The sequence below is a fragment of the Orbicella faveolata genome, unplaced genomic scaffold (genome assembly GCF_042242905.1).
Source record: "Orbicella faveolata isolate gen_17 unplaced genomic scaffold, um_ofav_v1 contig_35, whole genome shotgun sequence".
NCBI classification, from domain to species: domain Eukaryota; kingdom Metazoa; phylum Cnidaria; class Anthozoa; order Scleractinia; family Merulinidae; genus Orbicella; species Orbicella faveolata.
This window is the reverse complement of record NW_028301564.1, coordinates 2,848,298-2,864,098: the sequence shown is the minus strand read 5'-3', so window position 1 is coordinate 2,864,098 and position 15,801 is coordinate 2,848,298. Positions and strand designations below refer to the sequence as shown.

The 15,801-nt window shown below is 38.9% G+C and overlaps 2 protein-coding genes across 2 annotated transcripts; one reads left to right on the top strand and one right to left on the bottom strand.

Moving 5' to 3' along the window:
• Nucleotides 1–769: 769 nt before the first annotated feature.
• Nucleotides 770–10,957, bottom strand: LOC110048461 (adenylate cyclase type 9-like). Its single transcript, XM_020754256.2, has 3 exons — nucleotides 6,044–10,957; nucleotides 5,093–5,137; nucleotides 770–3,672 (listed from the first exon to the last, which is right to left on the bottom strand). Exons 1-3 carry the CDS (start codon nucleotides 9,491–9,493, stop codon nucleotides 3,655–3,657), a joined length of 3,513 nt encoding a protein of 1,170 aa, XP_020609915.1. The 5' UTR covers nucleotides 9,494–10,957; the 3' UTR covers nucleotides 770–3,654.
• Nucleotides 10,958–13,068: 2,111 nt separating this feature from the next.
• Nucleotides 13,069–15,680, top strand: LOC110048468 (ubiquitin-fold modifier 1). Its single transcript, XM_020754262.2, has 6 exons — nucleotides 13,069–13,189; nucleotides 13,295–13,351; nucleotides 13,457–13,514; nucleotides 13,660–13,699; nucleotides 14,866–14,898; nucleotides 15,538–15,680. Coding segments are annotated over exons 1-6 (267 nt in total). The 5' UTR covers nucleotides 13,069–13,187; the 3' UTR covers nucleotides 15,615–15,680.
• The last annotated feature ends 121 nt before the right edge of the window (nucleotides 15,681–15,801 follow it).

The window sequence follows — 15,801 nt, the reverse complement described above, 5'->3', positions numbered from 1 at the left end:
ACCCTCCCCCTAGATCTTTCCCTGGACTCTCTCTGTTTCCCGAGACTTTGTCTTCAATCAAGCAAGAGCAGACAACCGCTACCTGTGATACCTTTCAACACTATCACAACGTTCCTGGAAAATTTGTTTTCATCTTTTCTGCTTCTAAATAATGTTGTCACCACAACATGACATGTTAGGATCAACTCAATGAACTATTCAGGATAGGTCACAATGACATAACCTGGCAAATGTGATGCCCCCCAACACCTCCCTGCTTCATGTCCCACCAAGGTAATGAGACCCCAAGGGTTGCCCCCTAAGGTTAAGAGGGAATCCACCAGAAGTTTGAGTAACTAGTGGACAAAAACTTAGTACCAACGTTATCTACATTGTATTGCAACCTTCTACGTGACTGTTTTAAATATCTTCTCAAAAGAAATCATTTCTAACAATACCAAATGTCAATAACAAAATTAATGTTGAAGTTCATATGAAACACTTGAAAGTACTAGTGAAATGAAAATGGTGAAATTTTACCTATGTTTGCTCAATTTCTCTGAACTTTGAAATTTATTTACTCAACTTCCCATAGGAAATTGTTTTCGGTGTTATTTCAGGCAAATATGTAAATCCTTAGCTTTCAGAAAATGAAAAAAGGACTGTGATATACTTAAAATTATATACTTAAAATTATTTTGGTACAAGGTTTTTGTCCACTAAAAGTTGAAATTGCTCAATTTCCGATCGGATTTCCTCTTAAACAATTATGAACCAGTCATCCACCACATAAAATGTTTTAACATTTAATTTTCTACTTTTCACAGAAATTATCTCTTAATAAACTGTTTTAAGTCAAGGAGAACAACATTAAGTATTTACACAACATGCAGGTTTATGTTTAAACCTTGACCAACACTTGCAAATACATAATCATTTTTAAATCTTTTTGTCACAACTATAAAAATAAATCAGCGGGGGAGGGGGTGAAACCCCTTCCTTAGGTTTAAGGCCCAGTGGAGTAAATTTACATTGAGTACTAATTTATGTGGATGTTTATTTAGTTTTAAATTTTACTCCTATAACAGCATTACAACCGTGTTGCTTAATATATGTACACAAAACAACCTATATTTACAAAACTTTTGTTCTAAGTGATAATATTGGAGTTTTAACTGCTGTTAATAAAGGGTAGATGACGATGTATCGAACTGTTTGTCTGTTATTAAAAACATTTATTTGAGATTCGTGGCTTCATTTTAATATTTACAATATTTTTACCTTAAGAGCAAGAACAATACGTGTACTGAATTCATGGGCAAGGAGGAAAGTCAACAACAAGACAAAACCACTTTTGAAAAAAATTCCTTTGAGCAGGATAATTTGGAAAACTATTCTCAGTCATAAGTAATTTTTTGACAAAAGAGGTACAGCGTCAATTCTATAATTCCTTTCAATCACTAAAATTTCCTGTCATGTTCTTCAAAACTTCCAGAACAGACATCCACATCACGAAAATATAATTCATTATCAAGTACCAAAATCCAACCTTGCAAGGGAAACCCCCAGTGGAGAGATTCCCATATTAAAAGGGATGGGGGCACTTGTCATACCTTTTAGGGGTTAAAAAGATGTTTTAGTTCCACTTACAATGTTCAGCTTCAAAAGGTCCTCAGTGGGAGCTTTTGTGGCCCCTTTTAGGCAGGAGCCCAGGAGCCCCTCCTGCTTTTAGGGTATTGAACCGAAAAAATATGACAGGAGATGATATGTTGTTTACAATTGCTAGCTCTTAGGGGTTCTTTTCAAAATTTCCAACGAGCACCCCCGCCCTTTTTACATGGGAATCCACTCCCCCTGGGGAGGAAACCTTGCAAGGTTGATCTTTCAAAAGTACTTGACAAGTATAAGAACTTGAGTCTAACCTAAAGTTCATGTGGATGAAACCATTGTGTGTCAACTATCTATCATCTACTATCAGCCATCAGTAATAAGTAGCTGGAGGTCATCTCCAAAGAAGAGAAGTTTTCTCATTTCTCCTAAGTTTCTGAGCAAGATTAAAGAATACTGAGAAGACTAAAACAAGAAAATTTACTATTACAAGACTAAAAAACCTCAGAATTGTTGAATGAACTAATGAGCATGTGTGTACAGGTGCAACATTAAAAATAATGAGTACTTAGTCTGTGCACGATTTTGCAACAGAATGAAGTTTAACACTTCTCAATAAACAGTATGAAGAGAAATAGCTTGAAACTATTACTTGAACTGGAAATTTAGAATTCTTCAAAAGCAATATTACATTATTGGGTTTTGAATTCTACAAAGCTAATAATGTAATTGTTTATTACCCCAATATCGACTTAGGTAATACATTTTTCTGTAACACAATGTCAACATCAGTTTTTCACTGCTGTAAACTTGATGCAAGAGGAGCCTTTGGTAGTCCATAAAAACTAACTCTTGTTATTACATTTCTTCTGAAAAAGTTGCTTGCTGCTATTTCAGATTTCAATCGCTTTTTGTTTAGACCTCAGCGAATGCAAAATGAAAGTTGACCAAATATAATTTAACCTTTAGCTGTGACCTTATATTACTTTTTAGTACAAATCTACTAGTGTTCTATCATGAATGCCATTCTCTTATTGGCTACCTGAATCACTATCTATTCTGTTGTAGATACTGAGGAGCCTAGCAGTGGGTGCTTGTTAACAAAATGGCGACCACTTCTCAGCATTTTTGAAGTGTCTGCGAAGAGGATTTAGATTAGGTTTTGAATGACTGGTTGATTTACACGAAAACATTGAGATTACACACTCTTGATTTCTATGAATCATAGCTGACTTGAGCTGCACTCCATCAACTATCACATGATAGAAATCTTGAGCTCATGATCTAATTGTTAAATAGAACAACCCAAGCTTTCCAAAAAATATTCCTAAAAAACTGATGGCAAAAAAAAAAAAAAAAAAATGCCCGAGAAAGATAAACCTTGAGATGAACATTTGCAGTGATGACTTTATTTCTTGAAGAAAGTTATAGTTCAGTTGTACAATATACACTGTACAACTTGGTTTCAAATCTTGTCATATTTTCTACAAGAGAAATATTAAAACCAGAACAAGTATATGAAATTCCAGTGTCTCAGAAACTAAGACCTAGGAACTAAGACCTTGTTGTTGAGATTTGGAGGGGGTCCTAGGTCTGAGTTTTTGGGATTCACAGGGGGTCTACGGTCTTAGTTTTTGCGATTTGGAGAGGGTCTTAGTTCTTGGTGCTTAGTTTTTGAGACACCCTGTGAAATTCTGAAAACTAAACATTATTCATGAAATATTATTTCATCCTAGACATGAAGTAGATTAAATGGTTTTATAATATTGCATCATTTGATTTCTTTCAATAATCGCTTCATATTTGGCATCACAAATGCCTCTTACCTGGAGCGTCCTCTATAACATATTTTACAATATTCCTAATAAAAATCTACCATTTTCCATTTGATTTTAAATATACACAGTTGGAAAACGTGAATAAATGAAGAGCAATATTTTTAAATTTATTTCTCTTAACTAATGAATCTTTATGTAATTCATCTGATTACCCTTCACTTTTGTCTAATATATAATATGTGTGCATATAAATTCATGTACAAGTACATTACTGGCTTCCACTGCAGTCTCAGTCAATAATAGTTTCCTAAAAAAATGAAAAGAAAACCAAAACTTTAGTGTAGGTCAGTAAGTGGAAGGTAATACAGTCGAACCTCCCGTACGCGACCACCCAAAATGCTATGCCTGTGTGGTCCCTTATGGGAGGTGATCACTTACGAGAGCTAAGTCAACCATATTCAATTAAAATTTTGCCTCATTAGCGTATGGTAACTGCAGAGACTTACCCCATGTTTTACCCCTCTTATTCACATGAAAAATCGGTTTTGGGAAAAACTCTGTTACTTCTCATTAAGAAATTTCCGTCTCTTGTACTACCCAGGAAAGCAATAATGTCATAACACTTATTACGATTATCAGTTGAGTAAGGCGGGATGAATGTTTGGTCACCAAGTTGGTCACCAAGTTTGGTTTCCGTTGGTAACAACATCAACAGCCGTCGGTCGCCTGTCGCGTCGCCTACAATTTCGCACGCTTTGCTGCTAATTGACGTCAAAGCCGGACAATTTGCCAACGGATACGGAGCCAGTTGCTCGTGACAACAACACGATTTTCACGTTAAAACTTGGTGACCAAACTTTCGTCCCGCCTTACTCAACTGATAATCGTAGTACGTGAGGTTAAAAACAAAAGAAAAATTTCAAACTTTTAGCTCTAAAAGTGGTCGCGGTCGCTTGCAGGAGATGGTCGCTTACAAGAGGTTCCAAATATAGTGATTTGACTGGGAAACTTTTGGAGGTGGTTTCAACCAGAGGTTCAACTATATGAAAAGAACGGGGCTTACATTGTACCCCTTCACTTAGCTAACAGAGATTTTCACAGTCTGTTCTCAGTAAAATGGAATTCTCCAAACTAAAACCAAAGGAATATGTAGAGTTCGGTTGAGAGAAACTGGAGTATATGCTATCATTTGAAATAAGAGAAAACCTATTTCACCTGTGTACTGAGAATATAACACCACAGAAAAAGCTCATATAAATAATCACATTTTCAGTACTGACACCATCTTTTCAATATTTGTAGGACACAAAAATACCTCTTAAAAAACTCAAATTGTTAGTTACATACCCCAATGTAAAAAGACCGTTCTGCCTGAGAGACCAAGGCTAGTGGATTTTGCGGTCAGGTTACCAGATCCTATTCTTTACTTGCACAATGAACAAGTGAAGTTTTTTGGTGTACAATATAGGAAAATTTGAATTACAGAATTGCTATAAGAGGTCAAAGAATTGTCTTAATATTAATTTTTATTTAATTAATTAATTAATTAGACTGTCGGGCTGTTAGATACCCCACAAAGTCTTTTGCACATCCCTTTCACAGCAGGTCTCTGAGAAGTTCCCAGAACAAAAATACAGCTGTATGTTTTGGTTTGATTTGTGCTACAAAGTGTTCCATGATAAAAGGTGCCAGAAAAAGAAAGAAAGAAAGAATGAAAGAAAACAAACCCTGATTCCATCGCAGTTATAAGATCCACTTTCAGACATTGGATCCTGCAACAGGAAAATTGTACAATTAATTAACTCCACACATCAGTGAATCTATAACCAGTTGCATGATTTCTTGCATTGGTTTCATTATGAGATCAGACTCATTTCTGTTTCTGGGTCGAGAGTAGTTTCATTGCTTGCTACAAGACTATTTCTGTCACTGGGTCTAAAATTTGAGTTTAAAATTACTTTTGTCAAAGGGGTCAGCTTTGTTTTTATGTTGGGTTCAAAATTATTTTTATTACAGGGGCCAGAGTTCTTCAGCTGCCAAGTTCAAACTTATTTTCATTGCAGGGGTCAGACAGGTTTTGTTGCCGATGGAAAATTTATTTTAATTTTCTTCTGCAGGGGTCAGACTAGAGATTATGTGTTTTTGGGTTAAAAACTATTTTCTCAAGAGGTCAGAGTTCTTTCTTTGTTGCAGGGATCACAGTTGTTTGGTTTCTGAGTTCAAAATTACTTTTGTTGCAGGGATCACAATATTGATTTGATGCAGGTACTTTTCTGCTTGATTACAAAAACAAATTATTACTACTAATAGCAAATTAAATATAAAATGAACTGCTGGTAAATCTAAATTATAGTTCAACATTAAAATAATACTTATGGCCTTTCACACTTTGTCATGAAACAAAGGAATTATCAGTTAAGCTATTATTTCTGTTTTGAACAAAGCAAACATAGGATACCCTCAGCATTTCTTGACCCATTTTTCCTTGAAAATGGAGCGCAAATTAACGGAACAAATACAGGACACTGGTTTTCAATTTAACTGAAGGTTATATGCAAAAATTCAGACACTTCTGAACAAAACAAAATTGACCTAAAATGGTACAAACTTCCATTTTGCACCAATACCTTCAATTATTGTAACAAATTTGAAGGCTGCAACATCGCAATGATACATACCGTTCTCCTTCCAGTGAGGAGGTATGTGGTGATATGACCTTTGCCTTTCACTGGAATGGTTCCGCGACGTTCAAATGTGAAGAATTCATCAAGAAGTTTCTTTGATGCCTCACTGACCTGTATTCTGCCCTTAACCCCAGTTGAGTCCATTCTACTTGCGATATTCACAGTGTCGCCCCATATGTCATAAAGAAGCTTTGTCGAGCCAATCACACCAGCAGTAACGGGTCCAGCGTTGAAACCCACCCGTAAGAGAAACTCGAATCCGAGCATGTGCTCGTTAAATCTGTCTACTACCTTGATCATTCCCAGGGCAAATTCAACAAGCTGCTTCAAATGGTCATAAGGATGGGTATCCTTTTTAACACAACCTTCTGGGTAAAGACCCGCTCCAGCCATGAAGGTTGATCCGTTGACTGTCTTGATTTTCTCAACTTGGCTGAACTGAGTTTTATCTGACAGAAGATCATCAAAGTCACCAACAAGTTCATTCAAGACTCTGATGCACTCCTTGCCTCCTTCAAAGTTCTCCTCGTAGAAGTCTGAAAAGTTCACTATTGATGCAAAAATTACTCCAACATTCTCATAATTGCGAGAATAATGACTTGACAGTTTCAGTGCATCTGCAACGTGTTTGGGAAAGATGCTTTCCAGCAACCAAGCAGCTTGCTCTTTGTGAGTTTGTGCTTTGCGTTTGTCTTTTGCGGCTTCCTCATCTCCACTGAAGTTACGGCGCACACTCATTTCTAGCTGACGGTTTAATACACACACAAACACCAGGAGTAAACCAATGCATATCATAATTTCGGGGCCTAAACGGCCATTTTTCCGCAGTACTTCATCAGGAGTGCCCTCAACAACTGGTTGAAATGCACAAAAGTTATCATAATTTAGGAAAATAATGTAGGCAATAGAAAACACAGCTGCAAGTCCAGTCTTCATCCATGATGTGAGTTGAGTGAAATTAGAGAAATGTAGCAACGCAACAGCGAAGATTAAAGAGTAGAAGTCTCTTGCTCGCGGATTAGAAAGTTCCCCGCAGTTCATAAAGTTTGCAAAAAGTGTTCCCATGGGTAGACACATAAGAAGCGCTCCTATAAGATGACTAATGAACCAGCCGCTTATGTAACCTACAACGCTGTTGACACAAGCTGAATACATTTGGGGAAAGGCACGGGCAACTGTCAAGAAAAACAATGTTATTTCTATAAGAAGTGAGATTGGAGACAAGATGATTACTGCTATCTGTACAGGCTGGTAGAGAGGGAAGCCCAAAATCATAATGACAAGGTATATAATGTTAGAAAGTAATACATCTATAAAGAAGTTGACTCTGGGAGACGCAAATGTGGTGACAGAAGGATTGAGCAAAGTGCAGTCCTGCCCTTCATTTTGATATCTTCTCTCAGTTTCTTTGTCATGGAATTGTAGTGTACACTGATTCATCGACCTGTGGAAATACTCATCACCAGCTCTTTCTTGACTCATCAAGCTAACCAGCTGCTGGTCATTGTTTGTACGAAGTGTGTCCCTCATTAATGCTTCATTGAGCGACAAGCCCAAAACTTGTGAAGAGCGTCGGTCTTCGGGAACTCTTCCATTAGAATCTTCGTCATCATCATCAGATTTGATAGAAGTTCCAGAACAGTTACTATAATATTCCATTTCAATGACATCATGTTTGACTTTGAGGTTACCCTTCAGGACCTTGGGACCATTGTCAGAGCTTGATTCACCTTGACTAGAAATGTTTGAGTCAGAATTGAACATTACATCCGATGACGTGACCTGTTCGGAGATCTTGACATGTTTCTTCCTTTCTTGAGGACTGCTGTGATGAGAAGCATTCATGGTGACATTGATAGAATTGAGGTTCGTGGACTTTTTTCCATGACCACTGGGATGAAGCAGGTTCATCGGCTTTTTCATACCATTTTTACGACCGACAATAAAGTACGTCTTGATACCTTCCAAGCCTTGATAACGTGAGCTTGCATTGCCATCCTCCACAATATAGTGACCAGCAAGAAACTTCAATGTTGTTTCTGTGATGTGGACACGTCCAGGTGATCCAGCTGTTTCCATACGATTTGCCAAGTTTACATCATTTGACCAAACATCAAACTTAAAGCGCAGCGTACCAACTATGCCACAGAGTACTGTCCCTGTATGGACACCCACTCGCATGTCGACTTCATTCTTGGTGTCCTCATCAAACTCCTTGATCTGCTCCAGCATGTCCAGTCCCATCTCCACACAGTTGAATGCATGATGTGCAGTTGCTTCTGGACATCCAGCGACACAATAATAACAGTCACCCAGAGTACTGATTTTCTCGCAATTGTTGATTTCTGTGAGGCGATCAAAACGCCCGAAGAGATCGTTCAGAAGCCTAACCAATTGCTCAGCGGATTTGTCAGAGGACATCGTGGTGAAGCCGACGATGTCCGCGAAAAGAATACTGACATTTTCCATGCGATGCATTTGAAACGGTCGGAACACCATCTGTCCTTTGTTGCGGCGTTTCTTTTTGCCATTAGAACTGTCTTTGGGATCTTCTTCGGTTTCTTCGTCCAAATGAAGCAGTTCTTTCGCAACAAGGTCCGGCATTACCGATCGTATCATCTGCTCTTTCACCTGTTTCTCGATTTCCAAGTCACGGCGAGCAACGACGCATTGACCGACCTTCCAGAAGGTGCTTCGTTCACGAACCTGGGCCGTGAAAAAGATCTGGATTCCAAACAGATGGATGCACATGTGTAAGATAAGGCGGCAGATGATTTCTAGCGGCCGGTTGCCGCTTCCCTTTTCGGAGATGACCACATCAGAGAGGACTTCATGAGCGACGGAAAACGCAACTGTCATTAGAATGCAGATGTACAAATGAAGCGAGTGGATCATGGTATAAATCAGCATGATCACACAGGTACACATGGAGAACCGTGCCGGGTTCGTAAGAGCCTTCGGAAAAGCGAAAAGAGATAGTTCCATGGTGATCAATAAAACAGACGAGAGCAGTGAAATTAAAGATGCACATTTCTTGTACAATTTGCTGAATTTAGTAAACAGTATCAAGGCGATGACCAGTGCCAAAAAAACCCCGTCTCCGATCAAGATCTCGATGCCTTCATCTCTTCTCCAAACCGCAAAAAAAATCCCCCAAGTGACACTAAGGATGCAGACATACATTAGCGCGCGGACCAGACGCCTTTGATTGTGAGCGGTAAAACGCTGGAACTCTTCTTCCAAGATTTCCGAGTCGAATGAGGGCTTCCACCACTGAGAAGAAGCTCGCTCAAAAAACAAGGGAATACAGCCTTTTTTCGGCCGCGTATCGACCTGCGAAAAAGATCGCTCCTTCTTCACCGTGGCGTACGAGGGCTTTAACTCTACGCTCATCGACTCCGGGTCGGTGCTGATCGAGTATCCAGACCTTTCTTCGCCGGCCATTTCAGGGTACAAGAGAAGACAGCTTGCTTTTCGAGGCTTCCCGGTGTTGATCACCTCTTCGAAATCACCTCGCTAGCACTTTCAAGTCATTTTTAAAGCACTCGGGACGTATCCATCTCTAAATACTATCCTATCTGACGGGCGTACTCCCTTTACAGCATCAGTACGGAATTCAAGGATTTTCCGAGCGAAAACTCTCAAATCCAGCGACTGTAAACTTCATGTGAAGAAAACATACACGCTCTACTAAGGCCTTTTTTTCCGAGGTGGCGTACATCACGTGATCACTAGCTACACGTGATAGCGTTTAGTGTTGTCTAAGTGGTTGTCAGGTTTCCTGAGTTATTTCTGAAGGGTGGTGTTTGGCATAAAAGAACAGCCAGTTCGAGATGCGGTCTATTTTTAGCAAATTCTTCGCATTGTGGTCATGCATGCTAAACCACTTGTACTTTCGACGAAAACAAATAGGCTACTAATGGGTGGTTTCGACTTTCAAAGCTGAATAAATTAAACACCTGGGGTCTGTCTCGCGGGACAAGAAAAAGTTCGAACTAGGCTAGCAGACGAAAATGAAAAAAAGTAAAAGTTTTATCCCAAATCACTGGGTAGAAATGAGTTGATTTTAAATGTACTAATCAACTAGCCAAAGCCAAGGCTCTCAATGACATCTCTCAACAAATTTGAATCTACTAGCTACTCTATCACTTCCCCTAGTTTTGATGCATGTTGCCTCTTTACGACTCGGGTTGTTGGACAAAAAGTTTGACTTCTGAAAAACCAGAATGACCAATTATAGGTCTCTAAGAAGGACAAGTCCATACAAAAAAAGGAAGAAAACAGTCTTAGCTTCCCATCGTAGCCAGGGCAAGGCTGAGTTGTCCGTGTTATAGCTTATTATGGCTCTAAAGGCTTCCGTACGGACCCGGACGTACGAACAGGCCCGATCGCCGACCTGACTCCAAACAATACAGGGAACCACTCCCTTCAAATCAATTTCTTTCTTGACAAAGTACATTTACTCTCCGTAGCTGTGAGATGGCACTGTTACGTATTACTGAAAGAACTATATCATAATATGAATTCGAATGATACTGCTTTTATTTTCTTGACTGCTTGTAGTATAGATGCCGTGTAGATATCAGATTCTAGAGACGCAATACGTTTGTCCCATATATAGTTCTCTAGGATGCGGTTAAGCAGTATATACTGCCTAGAAATTAAACATTTAGTAATTGCGTCTGGGATGATCGTAAAAGTAGGGCAAACAAAATAATTCGCCTTTTTTCAGAGAAATCTTGACGATAGGTGCACTGAGGTATTTTGAACCGTCCCCTGAGGAAAACACGCAAAAGAACCCATTGAGTTTGACAAAAATCTTTGCAGAATATCAAAATTGTTGACACCAGTAGCCTTTTTTAGTCGCCGGTCCAAAATTCGTACATGGCGACTGAGCAAACAAAGTAATTGCTGGGAGTGATAAACAGATACTTACTTCAGTTACGCGAGCTGGTTGACTCCGTTGAACAGGAAAACTAGCCAAAGCGTCAATAAGTACCACTTTGAGGAACATTTGAAACCCTGCATTTTGGAACCTTCAGCATCTCTAGCAGTCAGAAATATATTCTCGAACATTTCCACGAATTGAATGTAAACACTGAACGGCATAGCAACAGGTGAATGATACCTTGTACAAACATTGACAGAGTACGTAGCTTAGGTAATGAGAATTTTGATAACGGTGCGCTGCGGGGGATTGGGAAAGTTGGGGCCTTTACCCAACCCCACATTCTTAACATTAGCCCTATACTGATCTATACTTAGAACCCCCCGGGGGGACTTAGACCCCAAAGTTAATGGTACGGCAGATAAAAACTGATTCAGACCATCCTTTCGACTCGGCTGCGGTGTTCTTGGTAAACCGCAAATTTATTCAAAGTCCCTTTCTTTCCGACATTTAACAATTAATTATTGGGCTAGGTTGAGCAAAATATCGTGATTTCATGGCGAGCAGATCAATTTCTAGCCAAAGCCGAAGGTTGAGGCGAATAATTGATCCACGCGGACACTAACAAATTACGATATTTTGCGAAAACCGAGTTCAATAATTGTTTTAACATTCGACCACCAAGTTCGTTTTCATAATTAAATCATTCTCTGATAGCTCAGAGAGACGATCTGTCATGTTTCAGCCGAAGAGCGTGGTTACAATTACTATTGTATAGTCACAACCTCTATTGTTTGTCGTTACAATTACGCGTGAGCAGAATATTATTTGCAGCAACGCGTTTAGACGGTACGTACTACGCATGAGCGCGCGGTGGGCTCTCGGCCAATGGACCCGCCAATCCTTATTGGTGCGGTTTTCTGACATTGGCCTTAAATCAAAGGTCAGCTTAAGAAGAACTATTTTCAACATCCTGATATAAAAATACAGCATAAACAGGAAGCGTCAAAGTCGTTTTTTGGCTGGTTTTCATATATCGACGCAGGTGGGCCGCTGGAATCTTGTGATTATCCAGAAGAATACAACCTGAGGTGCTTCGTATTATAGGTAGCGATAGTTCAAAATCGATGATTGGTTGAGGTTCACAGTGTTTGAGCAAGAAGTAAAACGCACGTACACACAAGTTTTTTCTGTTTCCCTCTATCACACTGAAACACCTTGGCAACCGCGAACCACCATTACCCATAATACCTTTCGACATTGTCGCCTTCGCTTTTACCTCCCTGTGGGACAAACTTTCTCCAAAAGAAAGAGAGGAAACTCCATCAGCCGTAGAGGAGCTGCTTTTTGAAACACTGTTTCCAGAGACTATGCTAAACGATTTTACGCCAAAGTTAGAAAGGACAATTTTATTAAACAACTAGATTTCAAAACAACCTTTTGCCCATGTTGTGTATATTATAAACAGCCTAAATATAGGATCTTGTCGTTGCTCATGTTGCAAGGAACGTGTCAAGCCTTCCGCTACAAAGCTTGATGGGACCGGAGAGCTTACGCTTTCACAGGCGGCGAAACTCGGCAACTTTTTGGAACTAAAAAACATACTCTTCCACATTTCCATAACTTTGAGTTGGTGAAATAATTTTAATTAAGCTCTTTAACTTTATTAAAAAATACAAAACAAACAGCGGTGATAAACATTTTAAAAACATGCATTTTATGAACTTGACGTTTCGCATGCTGGTCAAAATTTTCAAAAGTATAACCGTATGATACTGTCTTTAACTTTAATTACAGGAATTTACATTTTATGCTCAAAAAGCTACAAAAGAACAGCTACAATTTGTCAACAAAGAACGTGTCTTATAAATCGTGACCACTATAAAAATCGTTGATAACATTCGACTCCTAAATGTAGACTCTAACAGCACCACGGAAGCGTAAGCTTTCTTGCGCAGACGCATTTTTAAACAAAGTCAACGAGTTTGTTTGTCTTTTAATTTTCTTAGAACATGCTCACTCGCACTCACTTATCCTTATCGCCCGGCTGGGAAATAAGGCACGTAGGATACTCTATCGGTCAATATATACTCTCGTATTTTTTTGCCGAGAATTTTCCATATCCTGTTATCAACACTGGCGGAAATGACGTCCGTTTAGTGTAGCCCCAGGCCTCCTCTTTGAACACCTGCGATGACTGCCTGATTCTTTTTCACGAGAGATTTTTGTCGGCACAGAAAACATCTTGAAATGTTAGTGGAAAATATCGGCATGATCAAAATATTTTACTCTCATTTTCCACTGTTGTGTTATTTTATGGTTATTGAGTATCTCATATTGTTTTACTTGTGTCTCAGGTCGAAAGTAACTTTCAAAATTACGCTGACTTCGGATCCGAAATTACCATTCAAAGTGTATGTGAAGTTGATTTCTCTGCCGGCACAGTTAAACCTTCTGTTTGAAACGACTAAAAACCTTCAAATCGTTCCTAATATTCGTGTTTCATTCTTAATTAACAGCCTTAGTGTCCCAGAGGGAACGCCGTTCACAGCTGTGCTAAAATTTGCCGCAGAAGAAGTAAGTAATTCAATTTCAGTTTGTAGAAGATCGAGTAAGATATGGGTAAATTAAAATCGTGTAAAGCAAGCTGTTTATGTAAAAGGCAGCTCTTACGTAGACAAATATTGATCCATTTTATTGTTGTTTCCACCATTATATATAGTTCAAGGTACCTCCTGCTACAAGTGCCATAATTACAAACGGTGAGTTTTTAAGACTTTTCCTTTTCTTTTTTTTTTTTGGTTTACAAGCTTTATATATATTCAGTTATTGATTGACTTTTCCTGTAAAGGTCATTGAAATGATCGTGGGCGTGTTATGCTTCCTCCAATAAAAATATTATTGCCACATTTGAAGTTAACTTATCGTGACTTATCGAATATTACTAATAACTTCCTTAGACTGATAAAAAACAAACGTTTCTTTCCCCCAATTCATCCTACAGCTCGAGTGATATCTGCAATTTGACCCTAACAATTTCCGTTCTAATGACACAGCTGTACCTTTTTGGTATACTGGCATCACATCAGGCAAGCTTGGTTGAGCCAGGGTTCACTTTCTTGGGGGAGAGAGGTGAACCAAAACACCTATGGCCAAATCAAGTGAGTCTGATATGCTGCTAAAGCAGATCAAAAAGGTAGAATTAAGTAATTGCTGTACCCAAGTTTGGCCATAAATCTGGCCAAATTAGGTCAGTGACTTGATATTAAATTGCCGATTATTATGTGGTTAGCTCTACGAGCGGACAAGATAAACCAAATTCTGTACTGTGATTGGCTACCCGGGCAGGCAAGATGGCGATATCTTGACTGCACAGGACTACCCGCAGTGTCCTGCAAGAAACTAATTTCCAGAATGCCTTATAGTAAATCCTTTGTTGACCAATATGGCTGGATATTGGCCTTGTTCTTTTTTTGCAAGGTATATATGAACCTTGACAATGTCTCGGTCCTTAAACACGCAAAAAAAGGACTTGGCCAATATACAGTAATCTTGACCTCACGCTTGGTCAATAACCCGTATATATCAGGACAGTTCCGACATTACTAAATTGATAACATCAATGAAATCAATGATGAGTCAATGGAAAATCAGTTGATTAGTCCTTGATTGTTGCTAATGATCAATTACTGATCAATGAATAATCAATAGGCCCCAAAACGTTCAGTCATTGATTGTATTGAATAGTCTTTGATGACATAGATAAGTCATCTTAAATCTTAGGCTTTACAAGTGCTAATAACAAAACACAGAGAACTGGCTTTGGAATACATAAACACAAAACCATTATATTGTGCCTGTTTAACCTATGATGTCCAAATGACATTGAAATGGCAATGCCCTGGCTAATTTATAATTTTTTTTACAGATGGTATAGGAATAAATCCCTCACAAAGTGCAGGTAAAAACTATAGAATGATTCTCCAGACAATCTGAGATTCCCAAGTGGTCTGTACTGAGGTAGTTTATCCTTTTGCATGGAGCTACTTGGAGTATTTCTATCCCCCACCCCCTGAAAGGGATACTAGTCCATCACGGTTACCCTCAGCATTAAATTTGCCAGTACCCATTTATACCCCTGCGTGGAGAGAGACATTGCAATAGTTTAAAGTGTCTTGGCCATAACATGCTGATCTCAGCCAGGGTTTGAAACTGGACCACTAAACACAGTGTCCAGCCTGGTAACCAATAGGCCTCCGTGCCCCCCAATGGGGATGGTTGAAAAAGTAGGCTATTGCCCCCCCCTCTGAGTAAGAGCCTGGCTATCTTTTACTTGCACTGACTCATTTATGGTTTGTTGAATATACTTATGTTGAATTGGGAGGAAGTCTAATAATGTTATTTTCAATTTGAGCTAAGTTTATAGCAAAGCTGAGACAGGGAAAATACTCTGGTTCTCAGATGTCCATGTTCACAAATTATATCATTATATGAAAAGTGATATTGAAGTTTTAAAAAGAAAACATAGTGAACTTTTCTTTGCCAATATCTGAATTTAATCAGTTTTGGAAACTTGCATGTTCCTTTATTTACTTCACAGGAAATGTGTTCTTAAAACATGGATCAGAGCTGAGGCTTATTCCAAGAGACCGTGTCGGAAGTTGGCTTATGACATGAGACAGAAGACACTGTGTTTAGACTTGTTAATAAATGGAATTAAAACAATTTTAACCTCATTGAAAAGTTCAATCTTCATGCATTTCACTTAAGGGAAGGCATATCATTGGGTGTAGTAAAGAGCCTCTGTGATTGATCCAAACACCCAGGGGGCTGGTCCCAAAAGTGACAGGAGTTATTGTCACAA

What these genes read in the sequence shown, in the direction of transcription:
- LOC110048468 (XM_020754262.2), top strand. An exon ending in CCGAAATTACCATTCAAAGT is followed by an intron (nt 13,352 to 13,456) that starts GTATGTGAAGTT and finishes CTTAATTAACAG; the next exon opens with CCTTAGTGTCCCAGAGGGAA. An exon ending in TAAAATTTGCCGCAGAAGAA is followed by an intron (nt 13,515 to 13,659) that starts GTAAGTAATTCA and finishes CATTATATATAG; the next exon opens with TTCAAGGTACCTCCTGCTAC.
- LOC110048461 (XM_020754256.2), bottom strand. Translation starts at nt 9,493, where the DNA reads ATGGCCGGCGAAGAAAGGTCTGGATACTCGATCAGCACCGACCCGGAG. An exon ending in TCCTCACTGGAAGGAGAACG is followed by an intron (nt 5,138 to 6,043) that starts GTATGTATCATT and finishes TTCCTGTTGCAG; the next exon opens with GATCCAATGTCTGAAAGTGG.